Raw genomic sequence first — 25,628 nt, forward strand, 5'->3', positions numbered from 1 at the left:
TCCAACTCCGCGGCGGCAGCTCCTCCTCTGCGTCGGCGCGGTCCTCCTCGTCGGGGGCGGCGGCGTCGTGCGGTGGCCCTCCTTGTCGAGGCGGCAGTGGAAAGGGAGAGCGTGGGGCGGCGGAAAGGGAGAGCACGGGCGGCGGACGGAGGGACGGTCTAACGGTGTGGTCGAAAGTTTGTCAAAGCCCTAGGGTTTTCGAGGCCGTGCGCGGTTATATAAATAGAAAAGATTTCTACAGGCCGTTAACGTAAGAAACCGCCTATAAAAATCATTTCCGTAGGCGGTTACTTAAGCCAACCGCCTATGGAAATCCATTTTCACAGGCGGTTCACCTAAGTAACCGCCTATGGAAATCCATTTTCACAGGCGGTTCACCTAAGGAACCGCCTGTGGAAACCTGTGAAATGATTTTTTGCTTGTTTGGGAAATACTATTCTATTACATATTAAAGAATCTTAAATTAAAGTATATACATGCCCTAAATTAAAGCAAAATATCTCTTACATCATGCATACAAGTCCTCAATACAAATTAAAGCTTAACCTAATTTTATACAAATTTCAGGGTTCTGTCACATTGGAAAATAATTCGCATAACATGGCACTATTTGCCTTGAACTGTTTTTCCTACACCATCCAGACGCATGTACGGTATCACAGATCTATCGAGAGTTGCTTCTACAAGTTTGATCTTTTCTGGATCTCTGAAAGGCGGCACGTCGTCGAACTGATTGTATTCTTCCTCATCCTCCACATTCTCGACTCCGACAATTCTTTATTTTTTGGTAACAACTACGTGCTTCTTTTCATTCGCAGGGTCGATTATATAGAAAACTTGTGCGACGTGATCAGCGAGTACCCACGGGTCATCTTTGTGGCCTACAATGCTGAGGTCGACAATTGTGAAGCCGTAGTTGTCCACCGCCACACCATTTGAGTGTTTGACCCATTTGCACCGAAAGACGGGGATCTGCAAATTCACTCCATAGTCGAGTTCCCAGATTTCTTCTATGAACCCATAGTAGGTGACATTTTCCCCTGTTGTGTCATAGGTTTCTGTTTAAGAGGATAAAAATTCTAATTTATGGAACATTAATAGTTGTGAAGAATAATTATCATATAACCCGGCATAGAGATTACATTTCATATGAGGTTTTTCATCGGTGCGTGAATAGACAGTAACCATAAAGATATGACAACAATAAATATTGGCATGTACGGTACGCCTAATGATTAAATTAATGGCGTGCCGCTGCTAAACCTAACATGCCTGAGGGAATGAAAATAGACCGGGTTACAAAAGATGGTCTCTACTGAGTGCACCTGGGATATTTGCCCTTCCTTAGAGCATCGGGGCCCAAAGCCTTAGTGTGGCGGGCCCTCTCCCGCTTCCTTCCCCTCTCATCCTCGCGAGCTTTAACCGCTGCGTGCTCCTCCGCTGCCTTCCTCATGCGCTCCTCCTCCTGATGCTTAACCCGTAGTTCCTCCTGCTGTTGCTCGTACTCCCAGCGTTCGTACACTTTCCTCCTCCACCGCATGCTCATTTGGATCCACTGCTTCTGGTCGTCACTTTGCTCCATATTTAGCCATTCCATAAAGTCACATAGAGGTGGAGGAGACTAGACAAATGAAAGAAGATGATAGATTAGTAAGATAGTGCATGAAATTATAGGGAAAGTGCCATATGAGTGATGTATGTCGCTATCTCGGTGGGTACTCGTACAGTCTATGTCGAGACTTGTCGTACTGTAGTTGGCATATATGAAGAAGCGTAGACCATAGGTGTAGGAGATGTCCTGAGACTCGCGATGCCTACAAGGGTCGCCACACAAGCACATCGGTGGTTCAACCCCCTGGGTCGAGTATGTCCTCCTGTCATGATCAGGTTGTTTGCAAAGTTTGCACTTGCATAGGCCATCAACAGCATCTGCTTTATCCATGTCACCTTACACCTTCATGGATCTAGGCCTTTCAGGATCTGTGCGTTGTGCTTGGGGATAAGGTACCCACGTAGGCCCCCTCGATCGCTTTATAGCTGCTTCTGATGTTGAAGGATCGCATCTTTGGAAGCTATGCGCTCCTCAATGCATCTATCATGAAGTACGGTGCTATGTACTGTGATCCGTCATTGCTGCCCATATCCCTGCAAGCGGCTCAGACATGTGAGCATGGGATATGGTGTGGTTTTTGCTTATTGAATGTGCACTTTGCCTCGTTAGGTCTAAATTAACATTGTTGCACGGTGTCCCCTGCGCTATACCATGAAGGATACCTATGATGGCACATGACCTCAAGTCATTGTTAGCCATGTCGTAGATCCTCGTCCGATGAAAGTGTGCCTTATTCCTCCTTTTGGATAAGATTGCCTCCACCCTAAGTGCGAACCGCGTGCTGCAATTCATAGTAGTATTACCACGGTCTCGAAAGTAGTCCACCGCTCAATAGAATGTGAGCTCAATGATGGCACACAACGGGAGGTCCTGTACTCTGTTTAGGACATTGTTGAACACCTCTACTATGTTCGTTGTCATGATGGTGTACCTAACATGGGATACAAAACTTCAAAAGGCCTACTTTCATAAGATAGGGTTCAATATGTAATTTAAATTCTAAGTGCTAACATGGCACCGTGAGTGTCATGGATTAGGATCCAACGCTCCACCAGCTTCCCTGCTATCCATTAGCTAAATGTAGCACGTGAACGGCTAACAATAGTTTGTCCCTCAACTATTATTCGCAGATGGTCCTCCTGTTCTTGTTGATCTGCCATCATCTTTTAAGTGGTCTCATTTAACTCTCTCCATATCTCGTTGAACTTCGTCTATTGGTTCCGCAGACACAAACCTTCGAATCTCTTTACAAGAGACTTGTTGCGGTACCTTGTGTACAGGTGTGCTCCCAAGTGGCCCATGCACAACCTTCTCTCCACATCAGGCCATGCAATGGCGTAGTTTGTGCTATCATTGATCGGCTCATCCGCCATTGCCCATTGAGTCCCTAGATTCGTCATCGCAATCTTCTGTAGTAGCCTTGAAACGCATTTGTAAGACTCATTGAAGCTTCCAAATAGCATCTTCAACGCCTTCTGCTTCACTCACCATGCGGTGTGGTAATTGATCAGCATACCCATCTTAGTTTGCACCTCCACCATAATGGATTTTGGCAACAAACAAAAGTTTGTGCCAACAAAGGTGATGAGGAGTTGGGCTATGAACCTTGCACCAATAGCGTGGCTCACATTCCTAATAGCCTCTTTGCTGCATATATGTGGGGAGTGTCTATTGATCGCAAAATAGTTCTTATATTTAGGCTTATGTGCTCGTATGAAGTAAGGACAAATCGGGTGTTTAAAACACCTGACCTCATACTCTGTAGGGTTAGACCAGACGCACTTGTGGTCCCTTCTTGTCATTACAACATAGTTGCTAATAAAGTGGACGACCTCCCCCCTGTTATGAAATTGTTGCCCGACCTTGATGTCGTATCCCCAGATTGATAAAGTGTTATACTCAACGTTAGCACAATCCAGCAAATCAGCAACACGAAAGTACTGGATCGCCAACACCACGTCATCATTGTCAGCATCTTCTTCATCCCCGCTACCACCGGCTTCATCATCCATGCATCCTACATCTACATTAGAATAGTCCACTCTAGCTCCATCTCTACCGGGACTGCCCTCCCCGACATGCCCTCCATCCTCTTCATGCATCACCTGCTGGCCTGATCCTTCCACAGTACTCACTGCATCACCATGCACCAGTCGTGACACTATATTTACGTACACCCCCATATCAAAATTCTCATCCAATGCTTTGCTTGAGTACAAAGCCTATGCGTTGTTTCTTCTCATCTCGAACAACGTATGGACAACGACCAAACTGTTTGGAATAACCCGTGGCTGTACACTCTCCAGGACAATAGTATGGGATTGCTGTTTTACACACAAAAAGCTCATAACATGTGATTCAGGTCATCTAGGTCATTAGGTACCTCAATCGAACTCTCTATGTGCTGACAGTTTTGAATTGTTACGAGCCTCCCATGCAAAACTACGGGACGTTCTCCATAATAAATATGAAAAGTCATATCGTATCTGATAAACAAAGATACGTTTAATAAAATTACTACTTATATGTTGGCATGATACACATGCTAAATATGTAAGTAATTAACAATACTAACTAAATCATCACTATTAAATAAAAATGAAATAATTAATATCCAATATTGAATTAAAATATTATTTAAATTAACATGAAGGTTATATTGAGCAAATATTCAATCTCATTATAAATTGATACTGCACTATTAACCTATTCATAGATTTCTTTGCGCTGAGTGAGCTAAGTTGAGGTGCTCGAGCTTTTTTGACTAATCAATTTCGCGCTAATTACTATTATACAATCTACTAACCTAAGCAAATAATTACTATTACTTAACAACATGCTAATTACTATTATACAAATTCATGTTAATTACTATTACACTACCTAAGCAAATAATCAGATTCATATAATCAAACTAAGCAAATAATTGAACAAATGTAATTATCGGGTTAAACATTCTAATCACTATTGTTGCTGTAAGTACTAATTAAAAATATAATTTAAGTACTTATGGTATCTCGCGCTGCTACTCCTTCTCGCCTCGGGCTGATTCTCCTCTCCTCGTGCTGCTGCTACTTCTCACCTCGCGCCGCTTCTCCTCTCCTCCCCACGTGCTGCGCTGCTGCTTCTCCTCTCCTCTCGCGCTTCTGCTCTCCTCTCGCACTGCAGCTGCCCTCATGCATGCGCATTAGCTTCCATCATTTTATCGCGCAAAGTGGAGAGACAAAAAGTGACACGGTTTGACCGATTTGACAGGGCATCGAAAGCAAGGACAACACCATGTGGGCAGCCGAAAGCATGCAGGCCATATTCGGCACCTCCCATGCCAAATACAGGTGAGCAGTGCCGCATTCCGCACCTCAGATCCAGTCTTTTTTCAACGTTTCAGGTCCTAAAATTAGATTTTCAGATTTTGAGGTACCGAATACAGGTATTAGATTTACTAATACGTCAGTCTGTTATCTATTTTGATAAATACACCGATATATATTATCTATTTTTCCATTTTTGCCAATGAAATGAGTTCAGTTGTCATCTTACGCACACTGCTACACACGTAAGGTGAGCTGAGAAGCTCATCACTGTGCGGATTAAAATATTCTTAAGCAGGTCGTTGTTGCAGCTGACGGCATAACATGGCGGAACAAAATAAATAGCAGCTTCTGTTGGAGCGAGCAGTTCTGGAGGCAGTAGAGCTTAAAATGTCCGGTGACGCATGCCATTGCCCCTGCCGTATGTAGTGCGAGTTCACGACCACAGGCATTCCCTATCCTTTTTCAAGAGCCGCGTCGTGCATGGCAGGCAACGCATTACGCATCCTTTGAACCCAGCCAAGTCCAAAGTCCAAGCTGAATTAGCAGGTTAGAATCCACGCTTGCTTCCGTGCATCACTCCATTGGTCTAGTCAAATCTTCCACAAAAACATAGGTCACAAGCGGACCCAGACGGGGGTGCACGCGTAATATCTTCTTGGACCAAATCGCACTCGTGCAGTTCAATGATGAAACCCCCATTTGCCTCCGCGTTGAAATCCGGACCCAATTCTTGTCCGTATCCCATCTCTCTCCGCATCAGCGAATGCGGAGGGAAACCCACCCCACCATCCGATCGCCGGAGTCGGCTGCGGACGAGAACGGGACATCCCAAAACCCCATCCGATCGCTCGCTCGGCAACCCCCACCCGTCGTCCCCCACTGCTGACGCGACACCTTTATATAAGCATCAGCGGCCCCATGTGATGTGGAAATAGTATATATTTCCCTCCCTGCCGCCGCCCACGAACCGAGCAGGTGTTGATGATTCCCTTCTCCGCATCCGCAGCTCGGGGCGCGGTCGGTGCGTGAGAGAGAGAGCGCCTCCCGCCCACATCGGCCTCGTTTCGCACATTCGGCTCGCTCGTCGGCACGGGCACGCGCAGCCTTCGCGACGAGGTCGGGGCGTCCCTGAGAAACAGAGCGCGGGAGAGCGGTAGAGCACCCGGCCGCGCCGCGGACGTGGAGCGGACCACAGAGGAGGAGGAGGAGGCTGCCGGCCGGCCGGATGGATATCACGGAGGTGACGGTGGTGCACCACGCCGTGCTGGCGCTGGCGGCGCTCTGGGTCGCCGCGGCCGCCGGGTGGGCGCACCCAGCGCTCTTCCTCGTCGCGCTCCTCTACATCTTCGCGGTGAGTGCACGTGCACCACCGCGCGCCGTCTCTCTCTCTCTCTCTCTCTCTCTCTCTCTCTCACCTCGGATCGATTGCTGCCGCCGCCACGGCTGCGTTGATTGGTTCCTTTTCCTCCTCCTGGGTGCCGAAATTTGCGCGAGCTGGTCAACTCCTCCCTGCTTGTTCAATGTCACGTTTCCAGCTGGATTATCGTGTGCTGCGATGGTTCCGCCCGAAATGGGAGCTCCAATCCGTCCTCAGGGTTTGTGGCATTTGGGAGTTCGATTTTCGGATTGCTTCTCTCCTGTGGTTTTGTCTTCTTGTTTATTGTTCTCAACTGAACTGCATTGTTAATTTGTGATGCGCCTTAGTAGAGCTGGCTGGATTCTCTTCCACGCACTGGGTTAGTGGGTTCGGTGCCTCATCAACTCATTATTTCTTTCGCTCCATCTCTGTCGTATGAAAACGTCATGTTTGACTAAAATGAGCGTTGTGATAGCACTGATGTACGACACCGCTTGCTAGTTCTGCTAGCTTATAATAGGAAAAACTGATGATCAAACTATGTAAATTGGAAACCACGTTGATATCCGAAACAACGAGTCGGGAGAGCGTGGGTGTGCTCTGAATAAATGTCCTTGGTTTGCAGGACCCGCTATGACATAGTCCTATGTTTGAAGTCTCATGTAAACATCTGGTCAAAGTTGGGGTCTGTATTGTTTTTTCTTAGTTCAGCCAGAGTAACCAAATAGGACTACAAGCCAAGGGAGGTTTTTCCTTCTTCCTGCCTTGTAGGATAGCTATGTCAGCAAGAAGCTTTGCTTAGAACGTCAAAACTCAGTATAGAAATACAAAGATAGGACCAGAAAGGATTGGCTGCACAATGATCAGTCATAACAAGAAACTTTGAACTATCACTCAATAATTCAGGAAGAAAACAGGAAATCTTATCAACACAGTTCTCCTAGTATGATATTTTTCTATGATCTCTCAAAGCCCATTCTGAATGGTTTGGAATTTTCAAAGGGGGAAGTTACACTGAATCAGGGTTTACAACCTTACATTATCTTAGTGGAACAAAAAAAAAAACCAGCGAAAATTCCTCATGAACGAAAAGGGTCTAAAGGGGAATGTTACACTGAATCAGGGTTTACGTTCTCTTAGTGGAACAAAAAAGCCTAGCGAAAATTCCCCATGAAGGAAAAGGGACTTGATAATCCAATGCAGATACAGTATTCAGTGGCCAGTTGCTATTTTTTTTTTTTCCGTAGTCTTTCAGTTATCTCATTTGTAGAGTGAATATGTTTTTAGGTGAATGAACGGTACACAATGAGACTGCGGAGGCGGCTACAGTATGAGGAAAGGAAATGTGCCAATCAGAGGAAGGTAAACTTTAAGTTGGTCGTATAGTTTGTTAGTTCAGCTTTCATGTCGATTAAAAATCATGCTTTTTCACTTATAGCTCATTTTATTTTTGGACCAGCTTCTCTCTGATGCAGAGACCGTCAGGTGGTTAAATTATGCTGTGGAAAAGATGTGGCCAGTTTGCATGGAGAGGGTCGCATCCCAGCAATTCCTTTTGCCCATATTCCCATGGTTCCTAGAGAAGTTCAAACCATGGACGGCCGTAAGTATGGAGTTTCCTAAGAGCTACTAGTACCTATAAACTACCTTTTTTATATTTCTATTCGCAAAAGACATTGTTTTCTTTAAAGTTCTAAATCTCAGAAGCCGAACGATTAATCTACTCCCAATTCTTAGGCTCGTGGTATATTCTTTTTCAATAATGGACATATTCCTGATTCGAATATCCCTTTATATTGCATTTGCAGAGGAAAGCAGTTATCCAAAGCCTTTACTTGGGTAGGGACCCGCCGATGTTTACGGATATTAGAGTTGTTCGCCAATCAACTGATGATGATCATTTGGTGTGTAATGTGATGCTTTCTTGTTCCTAACATGCCTGTCCTGGGTAATTTATCACTGTATGGACCATGGAACGGCTAAGATGTCTATATGTGCCAGGTTCTGGAGATAGGGATCAACTTTCTTTCAGCCGATGATATGGACGCAAGAATGGCTGTGCAACTAAGGAAGAGACTAGGATTTGGCATTACAACAAACTTGCATATAACTGGGATGCATGTTGAAGGAAAGGTAAACTTCCCGAGATAGATTACCCTCTTGCATTACTCTAATCTTAGTATGAGGGGAACAATGTAACACCCCGAGAATTACAACAAGTCTAGAATGTCACTTAGACTAACTTACAGGGTTGCCGAAGTTAAAGTAAAATTTCGGTAGCACATTCCCTATAAATTGAGTATAACTAACCAAACAATATATAGAGAAATAAATAAAATATCACACTAGTATCAATAAACATACTAGCAAAATAAGGACCAAACCTTGATTATACATCCATGCCACAACGAAGTAGATAAACAACACAACAACTAATAGACACCAAACTGATATTACAACATAAATGACAACGAGTGGAGGTGATTTATGCAAAAGCCATATTGCTACCCTTCCCGCATGCTCGATGTCATCGCAAGACGCACCTGGAAAGATAGCAAGGCTAAGATTCAAAATTCTCAGCAAACAAATGTCGTTAACAAGCTATTTAATTACAGTTAATTATACATTCCTCTTTAATAAAGATATTAAGACGAAAAAAACATAAATAAGTCTGCAAATATAGCAACAACCACATACTATCATTCACTAAACATGATTCACCATATCAATATCATCCAAAATAGTATTAAAGACTTTCTTGCAATATAAGAACGACATTAATGCGATTAAAGTAAAGACATCAATATTAATGCATATGTATGAATATGACATGCTCTTTCTCATTCTTACCCCTCCTTAAGTAACATAAGGATGTGCATCGTACCATTTCTCGGATAACATACGACATTGTACCGATATGATCGCGGCTAAAAGACGTCGACAAAACTTCAAATACATAAGATGTATATGTATGACATGCTTCATGCATAACAATAACATAACTTTTAGGATATGCTTAAGACTTCCAAAACTATATAACCATGATAAAGAACAATTGCAAAACGATAAAACTCGTTTCATCCACTTTTTAATTCAAGATTTAAGTAAGCTTTTAAAAATTAAATATTAAGACAAAAAGCTCAAACATAAACGAAAGACTTACTTCCAACGTATAAATATACTTTAACTATTGCATACGAAAAGTATCAACATATACCAGCAAATAAAATACCTCACAATTTTACCTCATAATTTATGAAATCATCAGTCTTTAGAAGGTAGACATAAGTAATATGCTCATATTTAATTTGATACATTATTAAAGAGTGCTGCAATTAAAAAATAGGAATAACCAAATAACAAATTATGTCATAGCGCAACCACCATATTCACTTGCCTTCATTGTGAACGAAGGTGAAAACTAGTTGCGTCCTGAAGCTGTACGCTTAAACAAATGTATAGATTAGCACCAAAATACTGCAACATCAAAAGGAAAAAGGAGACATACTCCTATAGCTGAAAACTCTACAAACACGACAACCAACCGAAGAACAAGGCAAAACTTACAGACTAAACCTCGACAGGCACCAACACTACTTAACCAAAAATATCCAAACCACTTACCCAAAGAGAACAACACCTATGTCATCAGGAAGCATACGATAAAAACTACATCTTTCATTAAAACCATACGAAACACACTTAATTGATAACACGTAGGACTAATCTTGACCTCCTTCGAGCATCTAAAGACTAAAAAAATGTTATCTTTAAAACAGAACCGATGAAAAAACCTGATAAAGAAAACAAACTAACTCGCGGAGGGCTTCCTCTCCCTCTTTCTGCTTGCTTTTCTTTTCTTCCCTTTCTCTTCTTGCTTTTCTTTTTCTTTCCATTTCTTCTTCCTTTTCTTTTCTTTTTTTCTTTCCTCCTTTTCCTGGCCGGCCAGATCCTTCCTCTCAGCCCCTCCCGTTCCCCTGCTCTCACCGACTGGCGGCGCACCGGCGAGCGTTGACGGCGGCAACACGGTGCTCCGGCGTCCAGGTAGCATGGCACGGCCGGCAGGCGACAGCGGGTGCGGCGGCACGGCGCGGCGCGGCCGAGCGCTGGCGGCGCGGCAGCACCGCGCGGCCGGGCTCAGCAGCCAGCGGGCGGAGGCGGCTGGACCGATGGCCGCCGGGCTGGCGAGGGGCAGCGGCGGTCGACGGCGGCACGTCGGCGGGTGGCCGCGGCTGCAGCATGGTGGCCAATTGCAACCGGGGCAGCAGGCGACCGGCTGGCACGGCGCGTCATGGGGGAAGGCTGGCGGGGCGGTGCCGGGGAGCAGCGGCCGGCGGCACCACCGGCGGCGGCTAGGGTTCGGAGTCGGGGCGTTCGGGCCAAATGGGTCGGGATCCGTGCGGTGACAGATCGCATCCAACTTTATCTATTTTTTTTTTCTTTTCAACCAACGGTTAGATTTATTATGCTTGCTATGGTTTCACCAAGTGTCCAAACGAAACGCTAGATAGTAAAACGAAATCAGTGTTGACGAGATCTACGCATCCTCAATACCTAATCGTCCATCCAAGCAACAATTCAAAAGGTTAAAGTTTTGCACTGCGGTCAACATTTGAATTTCGCATTTTTTGGGTATTACAAACAAATAGTAACACACTCCACTGATTTCTCAATGTTACGCAAACTGATAAGTTTGTATTATAATTGAGCAATAATATGGATCAGAACAGCAGGTAGTTTTTTAAAGAGAAAATTGCATGGACAGGAAAAATGAGTTCCACAAGAAGAAAATGAAATGAAAAGAGGGTATTCCACAGTAACTCATAATATTTGTCAGGGAATTTCATGTTTTTTCATTGAACTTTATGAGATAGCATGTGAGATATGTTTCAATTATTTTTTTCCTACTAAACATGTCTAGTGCTTGTGTGCAGGTCCTGGTAGGGGTGAGGTTTCTCCGACAGTGGCCATTTATTGGGCGTGTAAGAGTTTGCTTTGTTGAACCTCCGTACTTCCAAATGATGGTGAAACCTTTATTCAGTCATGGGCTTGACGTAACCGAACTCCCAGGAATTTCTGGATGGCTTGTAAGTCTACCTATTTTAGTGTACTTCGTTACGTGCATTTAAATGTCACTACATTTCTTTTGGGCACTCAGTTTACTTTATCCTTTTACTTTTGCAGGACAGAATGTTGGACGTTGCCTTCGGACAGACCCTTGTTGAGGTTAGATTTCTGATGTCATGCATCCTGAAAACAAAGCATGTTCTCTACTACAAAGTTCCTAGTTTGTTGCATGGAGGATAGTCATTGGTCTTAGACCGAACATACTTTTATCTGCGTTTGTCAGCCAATTATTGAATAACAAAGGGCAAGGAAATCTTAGCCGTGCTTAAATTTGAAGGGGGTACCCGCAATGGATCTGCTTTTTACATGGTGCAGGCATTCGATGAGGGATTTCATTCGACGGTTTTTTTTTTGTTGTAATATTCACCAGAATAAACAATAATTTCTCAAAAATACTTTTTGCAGCCAAACATGCTAGTTATTGACCTGGAAAAGTTTGCCTCCGAATCAGCAGGTAATTTCCATAAACTGTTTGTTGTGCTGCAAGGTTGTGTTTCCGCTACACTTTTTAAAATCTTGCCCCATTAGTTCTCACACTGATCTGGGCAGTTCGTTCCACTGATTTCTGTAGGATCGCCCCCATTGTAGTCATATTATTTTAGTTTCCATGCTTTGTTGTGGTTTGATTCAAGTGTTCAAGTACATAATGTAGTTGTGAGGTTCCTCGAGGCAGCTTTTGCTTCCATCCAGCGAGCCCTCAAAGAGATGTGCTCTGCTGCTAATATAAGCAGTTTCCAATCTTTACATAAGCAACAACAACCAAGTCACCGAATTTTAACCCCAAACACACCAGAGGAGGTCATGGAGGCTTTTCCTTTTGTATGTGTGTGTTGTTGTTGGGGGTGGGGGTGGGGGGTACCCTATCTGGCCGAGCTTTTCTTCCCCCGACAGAGAAGAAGCGATCAACAGGGCCATTGGAGACGACACACTGTAGGTGGTTGTGGGTATTGGAGAGGGCATGGGGAACAGGAAGCGAAACTGGAGAGAGAGAGAGAGAGAGAGAGAGAGATTTTATGCATGCTGCTTTACTCCTGTGAGAAATGTCTGAAATTATTCTAACTTCTTGTCCAAATATAATATCAGAGAGCTGGTTTAGTGTTGATGAGAAGACACCTATTGCACATGCTAAGGTAGAGATCTTGGAAGGTGCTGACATGAAACCATCTGATCCAAACGGTATGTTCTCAAACACTATGTGTGCAGTTTATTTAGACAATTTTAAGGAAACTGAAACGCTGTTGAAGCTTGCAGAGGACTTCCAAACTTATTTTTAGAGAATGTTCAGCCAAAAGCTCATTGCTGGATTCATGTGCAGGGTTAGCTGATCCATATGTGAAAGGCCATCTTGGACCCTACCGTTTTCAGACAAATATCCATAAGAAAACTCTTAACCCGAAATGGCTCGAGGAGTTTAAAGTACCAATAACTTCATGGGAAGCAGTCAATCTTCTTTCTCTTCAAGTCCGAGATAAGGATCCCATCTTTGATGACTCTCTGGGGTTGGTCTCTTCTAACCAGTATCTCCATGTTTTCCTCCTTTTTGTTACTCAAATGATGGTGCCCTTGCTTCACGTTAATTATACTTTGCACTTACAAAATGTCACAAATCATTAAATTACACATTTGTCAAGTACTTACCATTCTGATTGCTTTAACTTTTTTTAGTATAGTTATAACTTATATCCTGCTCGCCATGTAGTCATTGTTCCATAAGCATCAACAAGTTGAGAGGTGGACAAAGGCATGATATATGGATGGCACTAAAGGATATAAAGACTGGGAGGGTTCACATTGCTGTAACTGTGCTTGAAGATGAAAATGAGAAGGTGAAATCAGAGTTTACTTGGTCCTGGTATTCAACCAGTTTGCAGTAACTGGGTCGACGTATGGGGTTTTTTATTATTGGTTGGACACTGTCAAGGATTACATCTTTGGCAAAGCCCTGGCCCAGGATATGTTTACAAATTGTCTAAAACTCAAAAGAGTGGTTCAGATTAGGTGACAACTGCTGTTATGCTGTACACTGTGCTTGCAGGTTCCTAATGATGAGGAGGAGGAGCAGTGTGGAACACCCAAGGTGGGCAAATCTACCACACCTAGGTCCAGCTTTTCATCCAATACCAACAATGGAAGTGAATCTTCCGATGAATTCCGGAGGATGTCTGATGAGTATGAGCCAGTTGATATCGAGGGATTGGATAAGGCTGATGTTTGGGTACATCGCCCGGGCAGCGATGTCACCAGTGCATGGGAGCCTCGGAAAGGACGTCCCCGGTGCCAGGACTCCAAAATCCATCAAGTGAACGATGTTTGCAGCGACAGCCCCAGGTCATCGCTACCAGAATCTCAGAGAAACGACTCCAGTACCGAAGAACCTGGGAACGGTAAATCGCACCGTCACCTCCGCAAGGTCAAGAAGGGTTTGGGAAAACTAGCTGGAGCTGTCTTCCACAGGAGCCCAAAGAAAGAGAGCAACGTCGAAGCTTCCTCATGCGTGACGCCTCACCCGAACATCCAGCCAGTTGGAGAAAGCAGGGTTTCGGTAACATTTGTGGTCGATCAAGATCCTGGGAATAATAGAACGCAGCTGAGAGCAGATGACCAGAACTCAAGCGAGGAACTGGACAACCCGACCAAAAAGCACCTGAGGAAGAAGGCAGCTCACATGGTGAAACATGCAGGGAAAACCGCTGACAACCTGAAAACCATGTTCAGCAGAAAGGGCCTCGACAAGAGCAAAGAAGAATGCCAAGATGATGAGAAAGACGACCCTGCTGCGACGAAAATCGACTCGGTGGAAGTTGATCCTCCTGCGCCAAGCAATGCCGTGGTAGATGCGCCTTAGTCTGTAGCTGATGGCAAGGACAAGGTGCAGTGAAACGTAATATGCGTTCTCCTGATGCAGATGACCTTGGGCTATGCCTGTGTAAGTTTATCCTGCAGATAGTAGGTAGTTGCAAGCAGGGTTTGAAAAATCGTTAAAAACAGTTCGGTATTCGCGAGTATCGGTCAAATCAGTCCGTACTGTATTTAGAAATCGATCAGTTTTTGAATTTGAATTTTTAAAAAAAATCAGAAAAATAAGAAAAATTACAAAATTTTTAAAATACTAGATATAATTTTAAGACCTTATGCAAAAAAGATTAAAAATAATGTTGTTTGTGTCATATTTCATGGATAGGAAGTTTGAAAAAAAAGAAAGAAAAGTACTAAAATGGTTTGTATGAACATGATGATTTGGCTCTATCATATTAAGAAAAAGTTTAACATGTAAATATATATTTTTTTATATAGGACGTATTTTAAGAGGATCTTTAAAATTGGTTTCACTTTATTTGAAGTTTTATTAATATCTTCGTAATTTTTACAAAGTTCATAAACATAAAACAAATATGTTAAGAAAGAATACTGTAATTAATTTTTTCATGTTTATCACTATTTTTCCTACATAAAGTATAGTATAAGTAAAATAATAAAAATGGTTTCACTAATTTATGTGTGATATGTTAGTTATGATCTAATTTAGTTGCAACACATTTTCACTAATTTTGCATGTTAAAGTAACTATTTCATAAGTTCATGTATTTTTAATAGACATATGATTATGTAAGAAGACTAATAAAATTGATTTTATAATTTTTAGATTAGTAAAGAATTAACTATGCATTTAACTATGTTTAACAAATATATTTTTCGCAGAAAATATTTAACTTTTTTTAGTATAATATTTTTTTATCATGTAGATCATGTAACAAGGAAATCAATCAAATATGTTTCACTTGATTTGAAGCTCAGATGAATTAGTTATTGATTTTACAATATTAAGCTATTTTTTTTGTTTTTGTTGAACTTCACTGAAATTCGAGAAATGCGCTCGATAAATTAGGAAATTTAACTGGTTTTTGATGAATTCATTCAAAATTTGGAAAATTCGCTTAATAAATCGGAGAATTCACTCAGTTTTTGGTTGAATTCAATCGGTTTTTGCTAACTCGATTTGGAAGGTTTTTTTGTCTCTGATTATAAATTTAACAGAATGAATTTGTCTGAATTCTTATCGAATTTTAATCGAAATTTCTGGTTTTCACGAGTTTCAAAAAAATTTGGGTCTCGTTTTTCACGAATTTCAAAAAACCCTGGTTGCAAAATAGTCCTCTCACAAGCGACATAGAGGTCAGATCTTGTGATGTTCTAGGCTGGTCGACGGCTCGTGGCGTCCTTACGTATGTTTCTGTTGTGTTCCGTGCTCTTTGGTAGAATTGTTTTATATATTTCACGTAGATTCCTCATAGTGTTGGTTATTATGCAAAAAATACCTAAACACAGGGGTGAATGATTGTGAAAGTTAAATTTAAAATTTAAAACATCCCATTAAACATTCAATTTAATTCGTAATACATTCTGAACATATTATTATTGTGTCACTAAAAACGATGTTGAAAAAGATCTAACCGTTGGATTGCCTTTAAACTTTTAATAAAGAAACTAGATAATTATATGAAACTATTTCAATAAAAATTAAGTCAATCGAAACTCTAAATTTAAAGATAAGAAATTTATAAGTAGTTTATTATAAAAACAGATCAACCGCACACGCATGTACGTCCTATCAACCGCACACGCATGTACGTCCTATCAACCGCACACGCATGAACATTAGAGATGCTGCTCTTTTTTGTCTTTGTTCATTCCGCAACACAATTACTCCTAGCTAATTAGCCTCATTAATGTACATAACCATTTAGCTAACGAACCTCTTTTTATTTCCATAGCACACAATCCATTGCATGCCTACAGAATAATACTTCCACACCATATGCCACACGGTCCTTCATACTATAGATAATACAACTTTCATATACATCTCATGATGCAATCTATCTTCACCACATCATAGCTTGTACATCTCCTGTGTACGGGCTCCAGAAGATTGTGGCTTCAGGGGCTCTGGGAGACAGGGGCTACAGGTGGCTGTAGCTTTGGGTGCATCGAGGGCTCTAAGAGATAGGGGCTCTGGAAGGTTGTGGCTTTCTAGGTATTGAGGGCTTCGGGAGACTGGGGCTCTGGGAGGCTGTGGCTCCAAGGGCATCGAGAGCTCCGGGAGATAGTGGCTTTGGGAGGCTGTGTCTCCGAGGGTGTTGAGGGTCCCTAGAGATGACCCCCACCGTCCCCTAGAGGATATCTTCTTCTTCCATCTTGGGGATAGCTTCTGAATGGACCCACGGCTCCCGAAAGCTGGGCTTTCTTTTGTGGAGTTAAAACCCAAGGGTTCCAACAGAGCTCCTAGTGGTGACCTTTTAGTGATATGTACGGGCTGGGATATTCCCCCCAACAATTCAAAAGAGCTCGACTACAATAACAAATGTATTAGAGTATTAATTAAGTCTTACATTCAATCGCATCCTTGGAGCTATCTTTAATTCCATTGTCCTCCCAGGCCAAGTGTTCCAACGCCTTCATGGGGCTCAACCTCCAACTAATAAAATCTTTGGCTGCGTGCGACCTAGTTAGGTCGGATTGCTTTTGCATGCCGATTTGATTGGCATAGTAGGAGGTGTGGCTGGTATCAAGGAGTTTCTTCGTTCATGATAAGATTTGATCAGAGGGGGGGGGGGAAGGCCTCTATATATCAAGGGGAACTTGAACGGATTAGGATTGGAAACATAAAATCAAAGTTTTTTCCAATCACTCGACCAAGAGGAGATCAGGGGAACTGTGATGTAGGAATTCTTCTTTTCGTTTCTCAGTTGGAAACCACATCCCCCAACACTTTTATTCTCCTTAAACCTTTTCATCTATTAAAAGTACTAGAACAGATTCAAACTCGGCTTGATGCTGAGGAAGGCTTCGCAAAGATGAACAAAAATGCTGAGCATGGTAATGGAGTTCAGGTTCAAGTGGTGAGGCTCGATTTAGTACCAATCGAGTACATTCAAGAAGAACTTGTAAGGAGGGACGTTGAACCCACAACGAAAAAACGATTCAAAATCCACGAATTCATGATCAATTTTGTAGGTTCGGAACTCCTCATTGGATGCAGGCCTCCTGTCACACCTGGTTTTAATGGACAAAACCAAGTGCGGCTTATGTGTGCCCAGGAAGTTAACACACATAAGGACGTCATAGGTGAAGTAGCAAAAATAATACTTTTATTAAATAAACGTTCACTTCTTACAGAATAAAGACTTCACCTAAACAACCTCAAAAATTAAACTAAACAACAGCATCAAAACGACGGTAGCAGAACAAAAATATCGGCGACCAAGCACTCCACAGGCACCGACTGGAAGACACGCTCCTAGAACACCAGGTCGTCGTCTTGGAAATCTTCAAAATCTTTCACTGAGCAGCATATGTTTTTGTAGAAGAAAGCAAGGGTGAGCACATAGAGTACTCAGCAAGTGTGGGAAAGTAATGACATGCAGGCTTATATCAAGAATAGGCTAACACATGGTATATTTGCGTAAATGCGAGTAATGTGAACACATTTGGACTCAAAACATTAAGCAGTTATTAAATGAATGTAACCCAAACAATTCAGCATCCAGCATACAAGGCTCCCCACCTTGCACACCATAACCATCTAGTACTCCTTGTACTTTATCCAAAACCTTCTAGTACTCCCTGTACCAGAACCATCACCAACTAGTACTCCCTGTACCAAAACCATAACCATCACCCTCTAATCATGTGAGGATACAAGTCTCTCATATCCGTGAGCACAGCTGTTATAACAGTTTTACACTCTGCAGAGGTTGTCCATCTTTCCCCACGAGTCGGTGAATTCCATGTTGCCGTATTTGCAAGACACTTAACACACGCCAGTGGTGTACCACCAAGAATCACTGTATGACACTTTCCACTAACCAGAGACTAATCCAGTATGTGTCTGCCCACTAGGTTTCACCGCCAGGCTTTACGCGAGTTCAACTCCTACCCAGAAGCCCCATTTTGTGTTGACCCAACACACACTGGATAGACTCTAATCAGTATGTCACGTCTTACCCATATCAGCCTTGTAGTTGGTACGTTACTTCTTAGGTTGTCGCTCCACGAACCAGTCCTTACTTAGGTTACTTGAGCAAACACTAAACCAACATCATAACCATGATAACCATCCAAATCACCGTGCTCAAGGCCTAAGGTTCCATATTGCTAGACCATTAACAAATTAACGATCATTGTTGTATATGTTCATTAGTCAAGATTATGACACTTCTCAACATCCCAAAAGCATGGCTAAGCAATCTACCTACAAAGACACCTAACCATAAACCATCTAGGTTCCAAGAGATGATAAGGGAAAATCTAGGAAAAACCCTAACATAAGTGACTACCCATCATATTGACAGACATTGCATGCAGTTTATTAAAACCAAAACATTTAAAAATATAGGTTCAATATGATCAAGGACACTTGCCTTCTCCTTGCTGCTGCTCAGTGTATTCTTGCTCCTGGTCTTGATGTTCCTCAAATTGATCCGGGGTGTTGTCGGCTAATCGCACAATAACTGGCAAACAAATAAACAAGATACACTAAAAACATAGCACAAATCAAAAGAACAACGAGATAAAATATGTCTAGAAAGAAATAGCACTGAAAAACGAATCTATCGGCGTAAGAATCGCCTAAAACGGAGCTGCGACGAAAAAGTTAGGGCTAAAACAAATCTAGGGTTTAATCTAAAAAAGAAAAGGGTTATTTTGAATAAAACAGAAAGTTCAGGGACCTTTTTGTAAAAATAGGGGACCTAATTGTCATTGTGAAAAAGATCAGGGACTAATATGTAAAAAGGCAGGTGCTTTTTGCTAAAAACAGAGAAGTTCATGGGCTTTCTTGCAAAGTTGCCAATTAAAAGGATTATCTGAAATTATTTTTAGATTTAAAAACCTCTTTTATGACGTGGCTACTGATTGGTTTGACACATAGGCAAGAGGGTTGAGATGGCAGCTGAGGTGGTAGGATGATAGGGCAAAACAGCTGACTGGGTTCAAGTATGAACACGTGGCGCTACGCTATTTGTTGATCAAGGGGTACGTTCGGATCTAATCTCAGCCGCACAAAACAGATCCGACGACTTAGAGGAGCTCGGCTATCGGAGAAGGAGGTCACAGAGGCGCCGAGGGGGTTCATGGCGGCGCACGGCCGGGAAACTCGCCGGAATCGACTCCAGCTCGCCGATGACGACGACGAGCTGCGAAATCTGAAGAAGGAAGAACGGCGGATCTAAGGGCTTACCTTGGGCAGGGCGGCACGGGATGGACTCGGTGACGGAAGGGACGACGGAGGACCTTGGGATCTCATCAGGAAGGGGTCTCCGACGGCGCTGGAGCCAAGGCGACAGCAGGGAGAGCTTCGGTGGTCGGCCACGGTTCTGCTAGGCTGCTCGGGTGAAGCTCAATGGCACTAGGGCTGCTCGGCGACGTGCTCAACCGAAGCGTGGTGACAATGGCGGTGGTGGGGCTCGAGATCGGCGAATTCGGCTCGGGACTCGGTGGGTTTGGGACGAGATGAGATCGGGAGAGGGGTTCTGCTTATATAGGCGGGGTCTCGCGTGGAAAAAGGGGAAGGTGGCAGCTCGTACTCCTCTCAGACTCGGTTGACGGCGCGGCGGCAGACTCTGGGTCGGAGACGACAACGACGACGAAGGCGGCTTCTGCGTAGGCGTCTTCGGCGCATTCGGCTGGGGCGCGTGACGCTGGGCCGGACCGAGGCCTAGCGGAGGAAGACCGAGGCCGGCTGGCTGGGCTGAGGCCGAAAGAAAAGAGAGAGAGGTTTGGGTCGGGGGGGGGGGGGGGAAGAAAAGGCAGCCCGAGAAGGTTTATTCTTTTTTTTTTTCTAAATTCAAATTTGAAGCAAATCCACTTCAAACAAAATCCATCAAAAGCCAAATAAAAATCCTATTTTCCTAATTCAGCATGAATGCATAATAATCAATTATATCCTATGTCAAATATATTTTTCTTTTATATAAAATAGGATTATACCTTTTTTAATTATTTAAGCTCATATTAAATTCTAGAAAATTTTAAGAAATTTCTAAAGGTGGAAAATTTAGGGTGTTACACCTCCATTCAACCAAATCGCAATGGGGCACTATTTCTTCAGCCTCGAGCTCTTTCAGTCTTGATTCTTGCATCAGGGAGGTTGACCATGTCTTAGTCAGAAGCTGTGTCTCATCAAGCTACTTGGAAGAGGCATCGGCGGACTTCATGTCAAACTCCTCTCTGGTGAGCAGGGAGCGGGGGTCTTCGAAGGAGAACTAGTTTCCCAGTGGTAGCGAGTGTATGGGCGGAGAAAGATGGAGGCTTGTGCGAGGAGTCTGGTGATGAGAGCAAGGAATAAGTGCTATAGTTTTGGCTAGTACGGGTAAATAGCCCAAAACTTACTGTATTTTGACAACCACTCCTATCTCTATGGTGCCTTGATCGATGTGAAAGGTGGAGTGATGATATCGTGTGAATCTCTGCATGCATTAAATGAGTATATACCCATCGGTTCAAATTTCAAAAGGTTTTTTTTAACTCTACTTGAAATCGGGTGTTGACTAATCGGGCTTTTAGTCCTTTCTTGAGCTTCGAGTGTGGTTAATAGCAGGGCACTCAAACTTACTCAACCAGGCTTAGATTTGGCGGTACTAAAGTGGGAAATTGCAGAAACCCTTTCTCCCAAGCAGACTGAGGGGGCAACTATCGAATATTTAACTATGGGGTACATACGCATAAAGAGTACACCATATATAGATAAGGTATGTCATGTGCATGCTTAACAACTCCGGATATTACAGAATCGAATCTACAGTACCTACTAATCCTAGAGATCTAGAAGGTGCATACTAGGAAGGTCTCGATTGGTTACCCAACTCAAGAACAACTAGCATCCCAACTGAATTTATCTAATCTTTCTTGGTGGACAAGATGAAGGACTTCCTATCGACTATGACGAGATAGGAGGCGGTACAAGACCCCTATATAAGGCGGGGACCTAGACCCCCGAGGAGAGACTCTTTTTCCAGAGGAACATAAGTCATCTGTACCTCGACGCAAGCATTAGGGCCATAGGAGATACTTGGCAACTTCATCATTAGTATAATTTAGATCTCATCTACTCCTTGTTATAGATCTAGACACATTCCATGTACTTGAATGAATACGAATACATCCTCAACCACATAGAACATAGGGTATTATTCCAATCGGGGGCCTGAACCAGTATACATCATGTGTGCTTCATCTCTTGTTTGATTCTTGGATCACAAAGACAATCCCATTATTCATACGGACATATTGTCAGGGAAAAACACTTGATAATTAGTATGCAAGAAGTGGTGGAAAAGTAGTGCATGCATATTCTTAGAAGCATCCTAGCATTGTTTAGGAATTAATGGTGGCATGATATAATTTTCTAACTTAAGCACCCATATTTGACCCAAAATTTCACGTAATGCTAGGCAAATGAAATAAATATGAGGCTCTTTGGGGTACTAGTTTGAATATATTGCAGGATGAAAAGAGCTTATATAACAAAAACCATGTTTCTATGATTAAAGGTGGTAACTGTAAGAACCGTCCAAATCGCACTCAGCTTAATCGACAGTGCCAGCTGTCTAGAAAGATAAGAGCTATCACACACCCATCATTTGATATTTTGAGTGCTAACACTCATCTAAAAACATCCATCACAGTCACTATTTGATTAAAATGAGAGCAATTCCAGTAGTCCTGATATATACTCAACAAAGCCCAAGATCACTGCATATACCATTTACAACATAGTTTCATCACAAGATATTAATCGAATGCAAAGATTTTACTTATATTACATACCTTGGTAACAAAACCAATTTCTACTTAATATCAGAGTTTTTATATGCAGCAGAAAGTACTAACAAGACAAAAGGCTAGTGTCGCCATTGCCCATAAGGCACCACCAAGATTAGCTCAATTAGACATCCTCTACTCCTGCTCATCGTCGACATCGGCTAGGATAGAAATATCCATATACTAATTCATCATTACCTGCCACAACTTAAGGGTAGCACCCTAAGTACGAAGGTACTCGCAAGACTTACACAATATGGGTATATACTATTTCTGACTCCAATGACAATGCATTTAGTTGAATAGCAAGGAATAGCCACAAAGTTAAGTTGATTTAGTGAGAAGCACTTAAATGAATATAATGACATGAACAACTAATATTGATCAACAATAATCAAAATCTCCAAGAATGTAAATTTGCTCAACTCAAATAAGCATCAGCATATGCTTCTCCTAAAAGCCCACATCCTTTCCATCCCACCAAACTAAATGAAATTCTATGATTGATGTCCAATGGACATTAAGCATGCTCATGACTGAGAGCATGGCTATTCAAATAGTTCTTACTCCCTACAGGGGAGTACTTCTTTACCCACATGACACAAGACCACCGACCACAAAACCCTTTGATTGCAAGTGATGATTCATGTGACAACCATTCACGTACCCACCCTGAATGTTTGTTCCCATGCCTAAGCCTGTAGAGAGTACCAAGGTCCACTCTTGGATATCCCTAGGAGTCCCTTATAAGTACAACTCACACCTTGGGCGTATGAGTCAAATGAACACGGTGATGTATGATACTTAGCTCATCCTTACCATATTCAGATATGTGGTAGTACGAAAAACTGCTTAAGTCAACGGCACCAACAATCGGTGCTTAATCGACTCAAATGGGCCTATGGCATTCAGGACTCTTTTCCCAAACTACCCCTACTACCTGCTCAAGTCTTGTATCCTCATCATTACTCATCATCCCAACTGACCGTACTCGTGATTCAAGATTAAAGAACTATAGCTCATGAACAATGGTGACATCCACCGCTCGACTTCTACCGAGGACCTAAGAAAAGACTAAGCAATTACTGTTGGTAATATGCCCTAGAGGCGATCGAGTTTGCGGATTGGATCTGCTAATGGGCTTTAATGTTGATTAAAGGACCATTAGGGTTTAGAGTCATAATGGGCTTTAATGTTGATTAAAGGCCCATTAGCGTGCTCTATATAAGAATAGGCAGGGGCCAAGGCGCATTGAGTTTTTTCAGAAACCCTGGCCGCCTCCTATTCCCGAACTCCCTTCGAAACCCTAGCCGGGCGCGTGGTGCTAGCACACCGGCGCACGGCGATTCCATCCTTGTACGTGTGGATACCGTAGAGGCGCTGCTACTATTGCGGTGCTGATCTGCTCGGGAGTACTCGGGACGTACCCGCGAGTACTCGGAAGGTGCTCGGGACGTGCTCGGGACGAGGTTGACGATCGACTACTTGACGCGCACGACGTTGGATTGGTCTGCTCCAACTCTTCTTCCGCTGCACTGCTCGTCAAGTGGTAACGATTCATGATCCCTTACTCGCATGCCTTCCTGGTTGAATGCGGTAGAGAAAATTTATTTTGTGCTAGCGTAGCCTACCCGCAACCCTTCAGTGGCATCAGAGCCATCCTGCGTAGTTTTTGATCTGGATCAGTCACATATAGAAGATATGTGATAGAAATAGATTAGATCTATTGTTTTTGATCAGTTCATATGATGGATTGATCAATGCACGGTTGGTTAGGTGAATTAGAGATTGGATGAGATGCCAGTCGATGAAACCACATAGCCAAAAAGATTAGCTCGATCTCCCACCTGTTTTTGCGTGCGACTTGCCCCTACCGGCTGGAATCACCATCGGGGCTAACTGCATGCATCGCGACATGGTCGGGAGAACAGCAGATCGAGGTCATGTGTGCTGTCATCGTTTCTGGAAAAACCTCACGCGATGATCAATGGGATTGATCTAATGGAAATTGAGGCATTATGAATGAACCGGAATTGGCTCGATACGATCGATCCGATGAGATTTTCATAGCGATTTCATAGATGCGATCTATGTATTTCCGAGAGGTTTTCAGGAAGCTGCCGCGTACACGCATAGATTGTTGTAATAACATGATCCCATCACGACATTAGAATTCGATTGTACGCTTAACTCGTTTTTGCAGAGAATGTTGTGACTGGTATGGCCTTGTGATATGTGATGCATGTGTGTAATTTTTCATGGCCTGCGTGTCATGGTTAATTGCAGCCCAAGGCTGTCATGTTATTGTATAACGGCCTGCGTGTCGACTTGTGATGCTTCTTCTCATGTAATTTATCTAGTGCTATTAGGTGTAATAGACTAGAACAAGATCATGGAGATTTGAAGCATGATGACCCGGAGGATAGGAAACGTGGCGATGAAGATCACCATGTGAAGGGGCCATACTATGTCACAGTTAATATGATTGCCTGTGATGTTTTTATGTTCCTGTCATACTATTCTTTCATGTTTTATATGTAGTGGATATGATTTTCATGATAGAGTAGTTTCCCTCAGAAAAATCAAGAGTAATTGATGCCCTTCCAATAGCTGCACCTACAAAGGTTTTGATCATTGTGTGGTAGGTCTGCCAAAGCAGGGTGCCATCATTTATCTTAACCAGTTAGAGTGGATGTCGGACATCCACACGCATAGTATTGGTTTACTTGATAAAGCTATCAAAACGGTTTTGGGCTTTGGGGCATGGTGTTGGGCGCCGGGGCATTCGATGCCACCCAGCAAACAAGAGTCACATAGGGATGTGATTAGCAAGGCGTTGCTTACCTATGTCACTAAGTTTCTAGCAGTGATGCCAAAGCTCACTAGAACTTAGTTGAATATGGATCTTGATCCTCTATATGTTGTTAGAGGGAAAACACATATAGTGGAGTATCTTTTGTTAAATTGTTTAATAGAAGATTCACATAGGCATAGTGCTGAACCTGCATTTTCTGTTGTAGATTATGGCACCGGCCGCTAGTAACACTTTCAGTTTTAATTTGTGATCGATTCTTGAAAAAGAGAAGCTTTCTGGAACAAACTTTATTGATTGGTATAGAAATCTGAGAATTGTTCTCAAACAAGAGAAAAAGGAATATGTTCTAGAGGTCCCCTATCCTGATGAACCAGCTGATAATGCTCCTGCCACGGATCGGAGGGCTTATGAGAAGCACACCAACGATTCACTGGATGTTAGCTGCCTCATGCTTGCCTGTATGTCCTCTGAGCTTCAGAAGCAATATGAGAACAGGGATGCCCATGATATGATTGTGGGACTCCGAGGCATGTTTGAGAACCAAGCTCGGGCCGAGAGGTACAACACCTCAAAGTCCTTGTT

General features: G+C 42.9%; 1 protein-coding gene across 2 annotated transcripts; it reads left to right on the plus strand.

Annotated features, from left to right (window-relative positions):
• Positions 1-5,764: 5,764 nt before the first annotated feature.
• On the plus strand, positions 5,765-14,415 carry LOC133922226 (C2 domain-containing protein At1g53590-like). Of its 2 annotated transcripts, XM_062367451.1 has the most exons (12): positions 5,765-6,277; positions 7,571-7,645; positions 7,743-7,886; positions 8,092-8,187; positions 8,285-8,416; positions 11,218-11,370; positions 11,468-11,509; positions 11,816-11,864; positions 12,494-12,586; positions 12,726-12,909; positions 13,110-13,236; positions 13,446-14,415. In XM_062367451.1, exons 1-12 carry the CDS (start codon positions 6,152-6,154, stop codon positions 14,253-14,255), a joined length of 2,031 nt encoding a protein of 676 aa, XP_062223435.1. In that variant the 5' UTR covers positions 5,765-6,151; the 3' UTR covers positions 14,256-14,415. The 2 variants fall into 2 exon arrangements, with proteins under 2 accessions (XP_062223435.1, XP_062223436.1); XM_062367452.1 differs by lacking the exons at positions 5,765-6,277; positions 7,571-7,645 and having other exon boundaries at positions 7,758-7,890.
• Positions 14,416-25,628: the final 11,213 nt, after the last annotated feature.

The sequence above is a fragment of the Phragmites australis genome, chromosome 6 (genome assembly GCF_958298935.1).
Source record: "Phragmites australis chromosome 6, lpPhrAust1.1, whole genome shotgun sequence".
Lineage (NCBI taxonomy): Eukaryota > Viridiplantae > Streptophyta > Magnoliopsida > Poales > Poaceae > Phragmites > Phragmites australis.